Here is a 13,479-nt window from a genome sequence, read left to right on the forward strand (position 1 = left end):
CCTTCACGTGCCAATTGCCAAAACCAATCCCAGAACTTGTCTGACTGGCTCTGCAGAGGCACAGAGATAAACAAGGCTTGACTAAACAAAAGGAAAACCTGCCTGTCCATCACATGGCTAGGCAAGCAATGGAGGACGTCTTTGTGAGCACTCACTACATCCCATCCCAGCGACAATAAAAAATGTCCTTCCAGAGAAATGTGACTTAGTATCATATTGGTGGCAGTGACTTAGGGAATGAGAAGAATAAAGGTTGGGGACCCACTGTAGTAGTAAGAAGCTAGGTACCTTAAGGGACTTTCTTAAACCTTTCGGGCAGGAGAATACACTGGCCTCTCTTTCATGAATGTGGGTCATTCTCATCACCTTGGGATGCTAGACTTTGGCAGGTCTGATGATGTAACAAGGCTGCACATGCTCGTGAGAAGAAATGACCTTCCCATCCTTGATCTCCTTGGTGATGGTGCATATCTTAACCAGTATCCTGGATGGGGGTCCAGAGGCACTGCAAGGCTTGTGAATCCAAGGGAGGGATGAAGATGTGTAAATTGGGGCAAAGCACTCCATAGCTCCGGCCTGGTAGGATGGCTCACATTTGGTGGCACATGGGTTACAGGGAAGCCTAAGTAGAAACAACAACAATAAGAACAGAATTTTAGTTGTGATTAAGGAAGGGCAGTACCAGCTGTGGAGAAGATGGGAGTGGCTAAGCTGTCAATACTTGTCATTCAAAACAATCACTGCTAAATGCATATTCGTTCATTTTGTGCTGTGGTTATAGTAGAAGAACTAGAATCAGAGAAGATCTCTTGGAAGACAGACTCCTGGCTTCAGAAGTGCTACCTGGCTTAAGCTTCCACTCTAGCCCCATGGGAACCACACTGCACCAGCAGCCGAAACCGGGGCAGAGCTCAGCTCTGTTGTTTGCTAGTGGGCGACGCTGGGTGAACCAGTCAGCGCTCCGGAGCTTTAGTTTTGCATGGGCAGAATGGACAAAATGGGAACTAAACTCACGGATCAACATGGGTTGATGCAGCAAGTGGAGGGGCTTTCTATCTGGAAAATGGAGATGAGTTAGATAATTTTCTTGTGTGGGGGAAATTTTTCATACAATTAGTTGCGATCTGAATCCCACTTATGGGGGAGTCTTTAGCACATCACTAGGAAGTGTGGAAGTGCCCTTTTGATGTCTCAAAACATTTTTTTTTTTTTTTTTTTTTTTTTTTTTTAGAAAATTGGAGTAATCAGCAGTTGTAGTACGCTCTTTTTGAGATACGTGATTCTCATTGGCTAACTTGTGGCCTTTTGCCCTACTGTAGTTCTTTAAAGGAACAGCGTCAGTTAACACTGCGCTTGTGCTGTGTGTACATGCCAATAAAGAGGATGCAGTGAGCAGAGGCGACTGATTATTTGGGGGCAGTTGGTGTAATTTTAACAAAGCTTTTGTGGGGTTATTGTGGTCTGAGTTACTCCAAGAACTCATGATTAACGTTGAGTTCTTTATGGGTCGGTTGGCTTACTGTTAAAAACAGAACAAAACAAAAAACTTTTTATTTGTAAAAGAAAGGATGCTGAAACATCCGTTCTTTCACATGTCAGCATGCTCCTATTGGGGCGAAGGGCAATATCTAGACAGGGTTGGGGTTTCAGCCTGAGCACTGTGGGACCCTATGGGACCAGGGTTGTCCTTTTTCATTTCAGCAAAGTCCCAAGCTCATCTTAGACTAGCAGTTCTCAACCTTCCGAGTACTGTGACCCTTTAATACAGTTCCTCACGTTGTGGTGACCCCCAGCCATACAACTATTTTTTGTTGCTGTTTCACAACTGTAATATTGTTACTGTTATGAATTGTAATGTAAATATTTGATATTTCTGAGTTCTTAGGAGACCCCTGTGAAAAGGCTGTTTTGCTCCAAGGGAACTCGACCCACCCACAGGTTCAGAACTGCTGTCTTAGAATGCAACCTATAAGGAACTAATTCGGTATGTTGCTCTTCAAACCAGTGTGTTCTACCCACATCTCAAATCGGGACTAGGTTACAACTGTAGGTCTTTAGAGAATATTTGATAATCTCCATCCAAATTTTCCCATCATCGCCAAGAAGATCAAAGTATTGTTCTATTGTTCTTTGATGCTCCTTCTGTGTGTGTGTGTGTGTGTGTGTGTGTGTGTGTGTGTGTGTGTGTATCTTGCTCATGTATGTTGTTTTAGTTTTACATACCTGCCATCCAAGCTCTCCAGAAGACTGCGGTAGGTGGCGATCTCACACTCCAGCCGGGACTTGATGTCCAGCAGAACTTGATACTCCTGGTTCTGTCTTTCCAGGGCACCCCGGATATCTGACACTTGAGCCTCCAGGTTATGGATCAGACCCTGGATCTGGGCCAGCAGGGTTGTGTAGCGGGCCTCTGTCTCTGTGAGGATGCATTCCTGGGAATCTCTCTAAGGAAGAGGAGAAAAACAGATTCAAATGATGACTCCCTTAAAATTCCCTTAAGGTCACTGTTGAGGCCATTTTAAACAACAGTTTCTTGGTGACAGTGCTAACAGCTCTCGAAGCCCTTTATTACTTCTTAACCAAATACATGCAAGACAAAAATAATAATGCTTCTTTCCTTTATCCCCTCTTTTTAAAATATCTTTGGTTTATTCCTCCCCTCCCCCTTTTGCCACTTAATCTCTTACCCTCTGGGGAGAGAGAGAGAGAGAGAGAGAGAGAGAGAGAGAGAGAGAGAGAGAGAGAGAGAGAGAGAGAGAGAAAGAGAGAGAGAGAATATCCATCTCACTTCATTGAAACCCAGGCATTAAAATCATACCAAGACACCTCATTCAACCAGCATTTGAGTCTTTCAAAGGAAGTGAGCAATGTTTAACTACAGGCCTTTCCCTCAGTGGGTCAATTCCTTCAGAAGTGGGTCAGTTCCTTTATAAGTGGGTCAGTTCCTTTATAAGTGCGTCAATTTCTTTATAAGTAAAATATGAGTGTTGAAATTCGAATGTGTCAAGTTCTTTCTTGTTCTACCATTTTGTAAGTCTACACGTAATGGTGGGATTTTAGGCTTTAATAACCCTGGCTATTCACATGATTATCTCAATTTTTATAGATGAGAAAAATGAGGTTCGATGAATTGCCCAATATCACATGACTAAGAGGTGATGAAATCTGGGGCCAGGTTTTCCTATGCCCCTCCTAGCAGGCCATTTGAGTGCTATCTTATTTCAGAGTCACAGTCTCAGGAAGCAGAGGTGGGGTCTGATCCCAACACTTCTTCGGCAACTTGGAGAAGGCCATTCACTGCTTTTAGATCTCAGAGTCTCTATCTGTGAACTAGGTGTAACGGTGCTTAGTGTGGATCTGGCTTAGGAAAGTCCCCCACATTCTTGGAACCTCACCAGTAAAGTTGGTTAATGGTTTACATCATCTCTTTCAGAACTTTGTTTCAGAATTCCAATATGATAGCTTACAATAATGCTTGCAGAAAATAAATCAAATGCTTTCCTGGTGTTTCCAAAAGTGTTTTCCGTAGGTCCTGACCACTACGACATACTCTTGGGGGGGGGGTGGCAGAAAGAGCTTCTGCAATTAAATAAGTTTTGGAATGCCGAGTACTGCACATCTCCTTCTTGGAGGTCCATGTCATCTTGTAGGCTAGCTTGTAGGAAGGCTAACCTTTGTTCAATCCAACATTTCCAAGACTTACTCGACCATGAAGTTCTTTCCTAGCCACAGACCCTTTAACCAACAGGGACACAGTCTGGGAAACAGCGGAACACTCAAGACATCAGGGGGTGTTGCCACCAGGGTAAGGTTAGGCTTGGTGAGCCTCTGGGTACCATTCGGTGCTGGGCCTGCAGTTCCACCTCGAGGGCACTCCTGGCACGTCTCAGCTCTATGACGTCCTTCTGGTAGCACTGCTGTTGTTGGGAGCTGGTCACTACTTGTTGGTTCAGCTCCTCCATCTGAAACACAGAGACCCCGGGTATTTCACACGGAAGCACGGATCACAGAAGACCTCCCAGAAATGTCAGCGTGTTGTTTTGGCCTTGGTTGCTCTCCCCACCTGCGTATCGAACCACTGTTCTACGTCTTTACGGTTTGTCTCCACAATGGACTCGTAGCGGCATCTCATTTCTTGTAGAACTTGATTTAGGTCCACGGAAGGGGCAGCTGTAACTTCGATGTTGATTCTGTCCCCCAGTTGGCACTGCAAGGAATTGATTTCCTATGGGAAGAAAGAAGAAGGTGAATTACTTAGCGAATAGATGACCCTTCCCTACCGTGTTCTTGTTTCAATCTGACAGAAATAATGTGGTCTAATTGGTTCTGGAATACAGCCCACAACAAAGGGATACATGATTTATAGGTGTTATTCAGATGCCCTACAATGACTGAAGATGATTTCAGGCATGACTCTGTGTATAGATATGTGCAAAAAAAAAAAAAAAAAAAAAGAGAAGGAATTGACTAACAAGATCAGAATTTCATACATTTTAAGATCATTTCTAGAGATGAAGAATGGATGCAGTAGCATGGAGGTGGGGATTATATGGAAAGAACACTATCTCCATGATGCCCATATGAACTTGTGCAGAACTGGTTTGTGCCAGAACTGGCTTTTTCCAATAGAGATGTTAGAAGTCTGTTTAAGGATTTCTACAAAAACCAGTGAAGATGAGAAAATTGGGATGATGGGAAATATTCGACCTACATGGCATTAGATGTAATATAATAAGCTGACTTTATGGGCTGTAGCAGTATAATCTGGGCTGACAAATGGAGACGTGTCTAGGGGGATACACCCTGTTATGTACGACTCAGAGGAGCTGATGCTAATTTTAGGAGTTTAGCTTGTGCTGACTCTTGGTCTTTTTCTCACCTCTTCATGGTTGGTTTTGAGGCACAGAAGTTCCTCTGTCAGAGACTGGACTCGAGCCTCCAGGTCAGCCTTACTCAAAGTCAGCACATCCAAGATTTGCTTCAGGCCCTTGGCATCAGCTTCTATGAGCTGGCGTAGCGATAACTCGGCTTCATAGCTTAAAAAAAAAAAAAAAAAAAAAAAAAAAAAAGGCATTAGAAAGGAGATGTCCAAGGCAAGCTCAGCAGAACTCCCGGCTTCATTCTCCTCTGGGACGCTCACTGAGTGTCTCTATGGAAGAGTTTATCCTTTGTAGAAGTGAAACCATTTGATCTATATCATGACTTAGTTGTTATGCTTAGGAGTGATACCACCTGGCTGTCTTTTGAGAGGAGGGAATTTATTTCTCTTCTTTTGTTCCCCAAGGCAACATAGTGTAAGAAAACCATTGGGTTTGGGGTCAGGATCTTGGGTCTGCATTTTTGGCTCTGTCTCATATTATAAATCTTTGTGTAAGTTTCTTCCTCATTATACCAATGTTTTCTTGCCTAGAGCAAGGTTACAGGATATTGGCCCTACCTATCTCACTGCGGGTAATCCTATGGGTCTGCATGTCATCACAGCAGGAGCTGTGTGCAATGTTAGGGCTATTAATCTTAATCACATTGAATCTGAAGGTCTTTTCTGGGTTAGCGCTGGATAGGCTGTGGCTGAGAGGATGCGGGGACAGTCTCACTGGGAACGTTTAAGTCAGACTCGGGGTGAATGCTATCACCGGTGACAGTGCTGGGCAGGCTTACTTGGCTCTCAAGTCATCTGCAGCCAGTTTGGTGTTGTCAATTTGTGAGACCAGTCTGGAATTCTCAGCCTTGGTACACAAGATCTAGAATTAAGAGATTGAACACACAAATGAGACAAACACCAGGATCCCCTACTTTAAGAACCAAAGGGCCGTGTGCTCCAGTTAGTCAAAGACTAATTAGAATTTTCCTGAATCTTCAGAGAGATGCTTAAGAAATGGGGGAAACACTGGAGATTCAGAGTTCTTGTTATTTTCCTGAGATTAGCAAAAAGCCATGCAAATTAAAAACCTTTGTGTATGTTTTTCTATTAAAATAGAGTGTCTTTTCTAATTTTTTTCCCAGTTTACTATGACATACCAGAATGCAAATTCTTGAGTCCTGACATATTTTCTTAGAGCCTAAAATAGTGGCTGGAACATTTTTGTTGGTGTTCAGTAAATACTTGTTGAAAAAAAAATGAAGTAAACCCAGGTGTGTAGCAGCAATCACTGGACTGGAAACTGAGGTTTGGTATAGAGACACACTATTTAAATACTGTGAAGATGACCACATGGGCATTAAAGGTACTGGTAGTTATAATTCAGATAAAAGCTAAAACTATTTGGAGACTTTAAAAAGCAGAATAGCTTCTCAGAGCCTCAATCTCTTATTTTTATTTAAGATGTGGTAGCAACTCATTAGCTTTCAATCCTGAGTTATTTGATTATAAAATGGCAGAGCACACAATAAATAAAAAGATATAGAAAACTTTGTGTGTATATCTCAAGACGAATTTCACTCAAGGTATTCCTTCCTTCCTTCCTTCCTTCCTTCCTTCCTTCCTTCCTTCCTTCCTTCCTTCCTTCCTTCCTTCCTTTTTTTATTTATTTTATTTTTTTCAGACAAGGTTTCCCGGTGAAGCTCTGGCCCTCCTGGAACTCACTCTGTAGACCAGGCTGACCTAAAACTTACAGAGATCCTCCTGCTTCTGCCTCCTGAGTGCTGGGATTAAAGGCATGCACCACAATGACTAGCCTCTTCTTTTATTCTTAAAAATGTACCGGCATAGAAGGTTCTAGAAAGACTAAAATGTAACAGATAAGAGTGGTTTAGAGACCATTGACTCATAGTTTGATTCAGCGCTTTGCTGAGTCCTTACCTTCTGCTGCAGCTCCTCAATGGTGGTGTAGTAGGACAGGTAGTCGGGACACAGGACAGGGAGCACCTTGCTGCACTCCTCCTGGATTTTATCTTCTAGTTCGGAGTTTTCCCCTTCCAGCATCCGCACCTTTTCCAGGTAGTTAGCAAGGCGTTCATTCAAAATCTGCATGGTCTCTTTCTCGTGACTGTTAATGCCTTCGCCACACAGGCTGCAGTCTTCCAGGCAGGGATGGAAGTTGTAGGTTCTTATCAAGTAGTTAGGGGTGCGGTAAAGGCAAGGGGTGGGTCGACAGCCCTGGCCCTGGGGAGTTCTTTGAGCATGCCCAGTTGACTGGCCACTGTGGCAACAGCTGTTGTTAGAAGAGCTGGTCCTAAAATCTGTATTCCCAGAGCAGTTTTGGGGTGCCGCTGAAGAAGAAATAGTTACTGTAGAACCCTTGGTATCCATCGTGTGTGTCCAGCTTCAGGTTGTCTCAGTGTTTGTGGTCACCACCCAAAGCACCCTGATCCTAAATGCCAAGCCTGTGGCTTTTCCTCTTTGAAGTGCTTATATAGCTTCCCTCCCCGTGGTGACACAGGAGGTGGGGTGTTTTCCTTTCTAATGTTTATATCGAACCCCACAGGAACATCTCATTAATCTGCTTTTTACCTGCCTGCCAAGAGTTACTTGTCTCATAAAAATGTGCATTTAGGTGGTTACTAAGTTATTACCCATCGCAACTACTACTTGTCATGGGCCCAGGGCTTCACACTGGGTCTTCAAAAGGAACTGCCGTCACACTCTTAACAGCATCCATTATTAAGCAGGTGTGAGTGTGTTACGATCTTTAAATTCTTGTTGACCTAGCTGACATTCGGCTTCACCAAGAATAAGTCCAACCTTCTTTTCCTTTCTTCTTTAGAAAAGGGAAACTATTAATATCTTACAATTATCGGGGAACTTGGAAACCAGCATTTCATTTTGATTTTGATCTGACCAACTCATTTCCCTGTTTTCATCTCTCAGACATGGCGAATATGGATTAAAATGTTTAAACAGGGCTTTACAGATCCAATTGCTGGGATTGTGTTTGAGCTTTCCTGATAGGCTTTGAGGATTATACAAGGCAATTCTTAGGAAAGACATTGATTACTTGGTGACGATTGTCCACCTGTATTTAATAGCGTTTCTATTGCTCAGCATTTGCATGTTACATGAATCTGTCGGGCTTGATTTGATGTTGAAGGCAGGCATGCTCTTTCTGAGGAAAACAGCATTTCATCACTTCTAAGAAGGTACTTGATTCTGGTGCTTCATGGAGGCTATAAGAGAGAACAATTTTTCTCACTTTCCCCAGCTTCTACAGGCGATCCACACCTGCTATGTTTGGATAAGTGTCACTTAAAGGCCCATGTGTCATTGGCTTGGTCAATCAATGTGGTTGCTATGGGGAGATGGTAGAATCTTTAGGAGGCAGGGAGAAAGTTAGATCAGTGAGTGTGTGTCTGTGAAGGAGATCTTGACCCTTAGTGCCTTCCTCTCTGCTCTAGTTTGCTTCCGATTGCTGTGGTAAACACCACATCCAAAAACAAGTTCAGGAAGAAAGGGTTCATCTTACCATCTATCATGAAGGGAAGTCAGGGCAGGCACTCAGGCTGGAACCTGGAGGCATGAATGGAAACACAGGCTGTGGAGGAGCACTGCTTGTTGGCTTGCTCTCCAGTCTCACAGTCAGCTACCTTTCTTATCTGCCCAGGGTGACATGGCCCACAGAAAGATGGAGCCTTCCATATCAATCATTAATCATGAAAGTGCCCTCCCCAGACATGCCCACAGGCTGATCTGATGGAGGCACTTCTCCAGTTGAGTTTCTTTCTTTCTTTCTTTCTTTCTTTCTTTCTTTCTTTCTTTCTTTCTTTCTTTCTTTCTTTCTTTCTTTCTTTCTTTCTTTCTTTCTTTCTTTTCCTTCCTTCCTTCCTTCCTTCCTTCCTTCCTTCCTTCCTTCCTTCCTTCCTTCCTTTCTCTCTCTCTCTTTCTTTTCCTTCCTTCCTTTCTTTTTTTTTAATTTTTAAAATTCATTTTACATACCAACCACAAATTCCCCTCTCATCCCTCCTCTCACTTCCCCCAGTCTCCCTCCCCATCCCCTGCCCCGCACATCTCATCTCCTCCTTCAAAAGGATAAGGCCTCCCATGAGGAGTCAGCAAAGCCTGGTACATTCAGTTGAGGCAGGACCAAGCCCCTCCCCCTTGCATCAAGGGTGAGCAAGGTGTCTCACCATAGGCACTGGGCTCCAGAAAGCTAGCTCATGCACCAGGGATAGCTCCTGATCCCACTATCAGGGACCCCTCAAAGAGACCCAGCTGCACAACTGTCTCTATATGCAGAGGGTCTAGTCTGGTCCCATGCAGGTTCCACAGCTGTCAGTCTAAAGTTTGTGTGTTTCTAAGAGCTTGGTTCAGTTGTCTCTGTAGATTTCCCCATCATGATCTTGACCCCCCTTGCTCATGTAATCCCTCTTCCCTATCTTCGACTGGACTCCTAGAACTTGGCCTGGTGCTTGACTGTGGATCTCTGCATCTGCTTCCATCAGTTACTGGATGAAGGCTCTATGATGACAGTTAGGGTATTCACCGATCTGATTACAGGGGAAGGCCAGTTCAGGCATCCTCTCCACTATTGCTAGTAGTCTTAGCTGGGTCACAATAATATAAAATACCTTGGGGTAACTCTAACCAAACAAGTGAAAGACCTGTATGACAAGAACTTTAAGTCTTTTAAGAAAGAAATTGATAACAGAAAATGGAAAAGATCCCATGCTCATGGATAGGTAGAACCAGCATAATAAAAATGGCAAAAAAATTTACCAAAAGCAATCTACAGATTCAATGCAATCTCCATTAAAATCCCAACACATTTCTTCACAGACCTTGAAAGAACAATACTCAACTTATATGGAAAAACAAAAAAAAACCTAGGATAGCTAAAACAATCCTTTACAATAAGGCAACTTTTGGAGGCATCACCATCCCTGACTTCAAGCTCTCCTGTAGAACTAGAGTAATAAAAACAGCTTGGTATTGGCATAAAAACTGACATACGGATCGATGAAATCGAATTAAAGACCCTGACATTAATCCATGTACCTATGAACACCTGATTTTTGACTAAGAAGCCAAAACTGTACAATGGAAAAAAGAAAGCATCTTCAATAAATGGTGTTGTCATAACTGGATGTCAACCTGTAGAAGATCGCAAATAGATCCATATCTATTGCCATGCACAAAACTAAAGTCCAAGTGGATCAAAGACTTCAACATAAATCCAGCTACACTGAACCTGATAGAAGAGAAAGTAGGAAATAGCCTGGAATTCAGTGGCACAGGAGACCACTTCCTAAGTACAGCACCAGAGGTTCTCTCTTTCTAGATGACAATAGTTGTCAGGGTGACAAAAACTAACCAGCATGCTCCCTTTCCTCCTGGCTGCCATGAAGGAATCAGTTTTCTCCACCATACACTTTCACCGTGATATGCTGTCTCCCTGTAGGTCATGGAGACAACTCACCATGGACTGCAACCTCAGTAAGAATGAGACCAAATAAACGTTGCCCCCTTCAAGGTGGTGCATATAAATATTTTTCTCCCACAGTGATGGAAATCTGATGTGTATAACATCATTGGTCTGGGGCCCTCTTACATCTTCAAAACCAAAAGGGATCCCTTGAATTTTGCTAACTCATACCACTCTGACCAGACTTCTGCCTCTCTGGCCCCATTTAAGGACCTCTGTGATTACACTGGGCCCACCTAAATAGTCCAGCATAATCAGATAATTCACAAGTTTATGTCCATTTTACCATGTAGCATAATATATTAACAGGTTCTGAGATTAGGGCGTGGGCACATTTGTAAGGAACCCCATAATTCTAAATAGTAGCAACAAACATAAAATTATAGGAATCAATTTTGTTTAAAAAGGTACAATATTTGTATGAACATGTTTAACTACACCTAAGGACAGAAAGCCAAAATAAGTAGAAAGGTATGTCATGCTCTTGGATGGAAACACAGTTTACATCAATAATAAAATCTCAACTGTATCTATGTTAATTTATTTTACATACCAATAATGTATTGAGATCCTCTCAAAAATAAATGATTTTCTTCAACCAGATATGATATTTTGAAGTTTAATGAGAGAAATTAGTTGGGAAAGCAGAAATGGCCCTTTCAAGATATTACAACAAAATGCAAAAAATTAATTAATTAAATTAATTAATTAAAACAATACAATAGACTGAATATCCTGTGAAAAGAGTCCTAAGCAGATTTGGATTTAGTATGTGATAAACAGTATGCTTAAAACCAACAGGGAAAATAATGAAGTCATGTAGATGTCAGCTACACTCTGGGGACAATTCTGCATCACCATGCAGAGATGATGAGAGCCACCTCCCCTAGAGCAGATGGGAAGCACGCAGATAAGGGAAGATGGCAGAAATTCCCAACAATGAAACTGCAGTGGAGGGACTTGGCAGGAAGAGCATAGAGGATGGTTGAGGACACAGCTTAGGAAGGGTGAAGAGGAGTTACAGGACAGGGCTGGCTAGGTCAAGGCCATGCAGACAATCATCGCCAGGCAACCAAGAACTTGACTTTGTTCCGCAGGAATCAATAAATAGTTTTGTACACTGAACTATTGTGTTTGTTGCCTATCTTAAGATACCTCTAAATTTTATGTTTGTTGAGTATCTCAGGATTGATAAAGAAACGCATCAGGATAGGCTATGTAGAATAGCCGTGGCATAGTTAGAATGCCGAAAGTGAGCAAGCGAGCTGGTGGTGGGAAAATGGTGGTGACGAATCCCCACTGTCCTATCACAGTGAAAAGAGGATGGACAATGTCTTTGTGGAAGAAGAGCCTCAGAACTAGAAGGAAGAGGGATTTTACAGATGGGAAACGAACGTGCTTACAGGGAAAGTTAAATTGACCACATAGTGAAGAAGACATGAAGAGTCCAGGATAGGAGTTAATGGATGGACTGTGGCTTTGCAGGAAGCAAAGGGGAATCAATTCAGTAGTGCGAAATCAGGAGCTGAGTCATGAGAGAAACAATTTACAAGGAGAGAAGCAGTAAGATGAAGAGAAATGCTGATTTCCAGGCTTGCCCTTTTCAGTCCTGAAAGTAATAAATCAACCCGTGGAATTTTATATAAAAGCACACTGAAAAGAAGATAGTTATCATGAAGAGCTACAAACTGCAGAAGAAAGCTTCTGTTAGCACTGTTATGTGTCTCCTTCTGGCCGTCTTTATACAACTTTGAGATTATTAAATGTCTCAAATGTTATAGTCAAGATTATCAATATTTTACAGATTCTTAATTTTGAGTTGCTGTTACAAAGGCCTTCCTCATTCTGAAGTTTTAGATGAATTCTACACTTTCACTTTAGCCTGTTTATGATTTACATTTTATATTTGAAATCTTGATCGATTTGGAATTTGAATAGATGAGGAAAGAAGTGAGGGTTCATGTGTACACTTGCAGCACAACTTAATTTCTAATTACACACACACACACACACACACACACACACACACACACACACACACACACACACAGAGTCATCACCCAGATTAAGAGACAGAATAGAATATCAGACACCAGCCTTGTAACTTCCTTCATGAACTTTACAGCTAAGCCACCCTCCTCATAGCCACCCTCCTCATAGCTTCAGATACTCAACACTGTAGGCAAGCTTTGCTTGTTCTAGATGCTTACATGAGTATAATGATATCGTTAATACTTCCTTGTCCCTTACTCCTTCATCTCATAAGGTATCTGAGATTCAGCCATGCTCTGATAACTAGTAGCTCATTATTACTGCTGCGTACTATTCTATTATGTAATTATCAGTTACTAATATTGCTGCGTGTGAGCAGTTGAATTATTTCTATTTTGTTTCTATTAAAAATACAGCCATTGTGAGATGTTTTGAACGAGTCTTTTTTTGTGTGTGCATATAGTCATTTCTCTTGGGAGCCTAATGGATGTGAATGGTTGGGTCCTAGGAAAGGGATTTTGCGGGATAGATACTGATACATGTACAAAATCAAAATAATAATATGTATTTATACATAATGTTCATATAGCAAGTCTTTGGTTTCACCTCTAGAGAGAATAGAATTTCAGTATAAATATACTAAATGAGAATCCCAGAACATACATAAAAATCTTTACGTAGTATATATTTGAAGTGTAATATATTATGCTTTATATTTAATAAAACATGAACAAGGAGGGAATATTTTCATCCAATCTGTGACTCTTTAATTTTCTTAGCTATTTATTTTCATCCATAACATGTTGTAATGGTGATGGAGTCCAATCTACATTTAACAGTGCCCTCTGTGTGCTAATTCAACAGTGTCCTGTGTGCTGAGCAGTCTTTGCCCCCATTAAAGCTTTGACTTGTTAGCATCACACTTAAATATGTTTTATCCCAAAGAACAGCTTAGTTCTTCTCTTCTGTGGGGCACATGGGAAGATGAACATTCTTGTCCTATGGCAGTTATGCAAAATGTTATCAAGCCTTTGACTTTTTTGAAATTTAATTTTTATTTTATGTGCACGAGTATTTTCTCTGCATGTATGTCTGTACAGCATATCTGTGCCTGGTGTCCACAGAGGTCTGA

The 13,479-nt window shown here is 41.9% G+C and overlaps 1 protein-coding gene across 1 annotated transcript; it reads right to left on the minus strand.

The window, feature by feature from the left end:
- Positions 1–200: 200 nt before the first annotated feature.
- Positions 201–8,103, minus strand: Krt39 (keratin 39). Its single transcript, XM_016008985.3, has 7 exons — positions 6,800–8,103; positions 5,659–5,741; positions 4,880–5,036; positions 4,064–4,225; positions 3,837–3,962; positions 2,224–2,444; positions 201–622 (listed from the first exon to the last, which is right to left on the minus strand). The coding sequence occupies exons 1-7, from the start codon at positions 7,247–7,249 to the stop codon at positions 376–378; spliced, it is 1,446 nt and encodes a 481-aa protein (XP_015864471.1). The 5' UTR covers positions 7,250–8,103; the 3' UTR covers positions 201–375.
- Positions 8,104–13,479: the final 5,376 nt, after the last annotated feature.

This window comes from Peromyscus maniculatus, chromosome 8 (assembly GCF_049852395.1).
Source record: "Peromyscus maniculatus bairdii isolate BWxNUB_F1_BW_parent chromosome 8, HU_Pman_BW_mat_3.1, whole genome shotgun sequence".
Classification (NCBI taxonomy): Eukaryota; Metazoa; Chordata; class Mammalia; order Rodentia; family Cricetidae; genus Peromyscus; species Peromyscus maniculatus.

What these genes read in the sequence shown, in the direction of transcription:
- Krt39 (XM_016008985.3), bottom strand. Translation starts at nt 7,249, where the DNA reads ATGGATACCAAGGGTTCTACAGTAACTATTTCTTCTTCAGCGGCACCC. An exon ending in AACAGTGGTTCGATACGCAG is followed by an intron (nt 3,963 to 4,063) that starts GTGGGGAGAGCA and finishes TCTGTGTTTCAG; the next exon opens with ATGGAGGAGCTGAACCAACA. An exon ending in CTGGAGAGCTTGGATGGCAG is followed by an intron (nt 623 to 2,223) that starts GTATGTAAAACT and finishes GTTTCTACTTAG; the next exon opens with GCTTCCCTGTAACCCATGTG.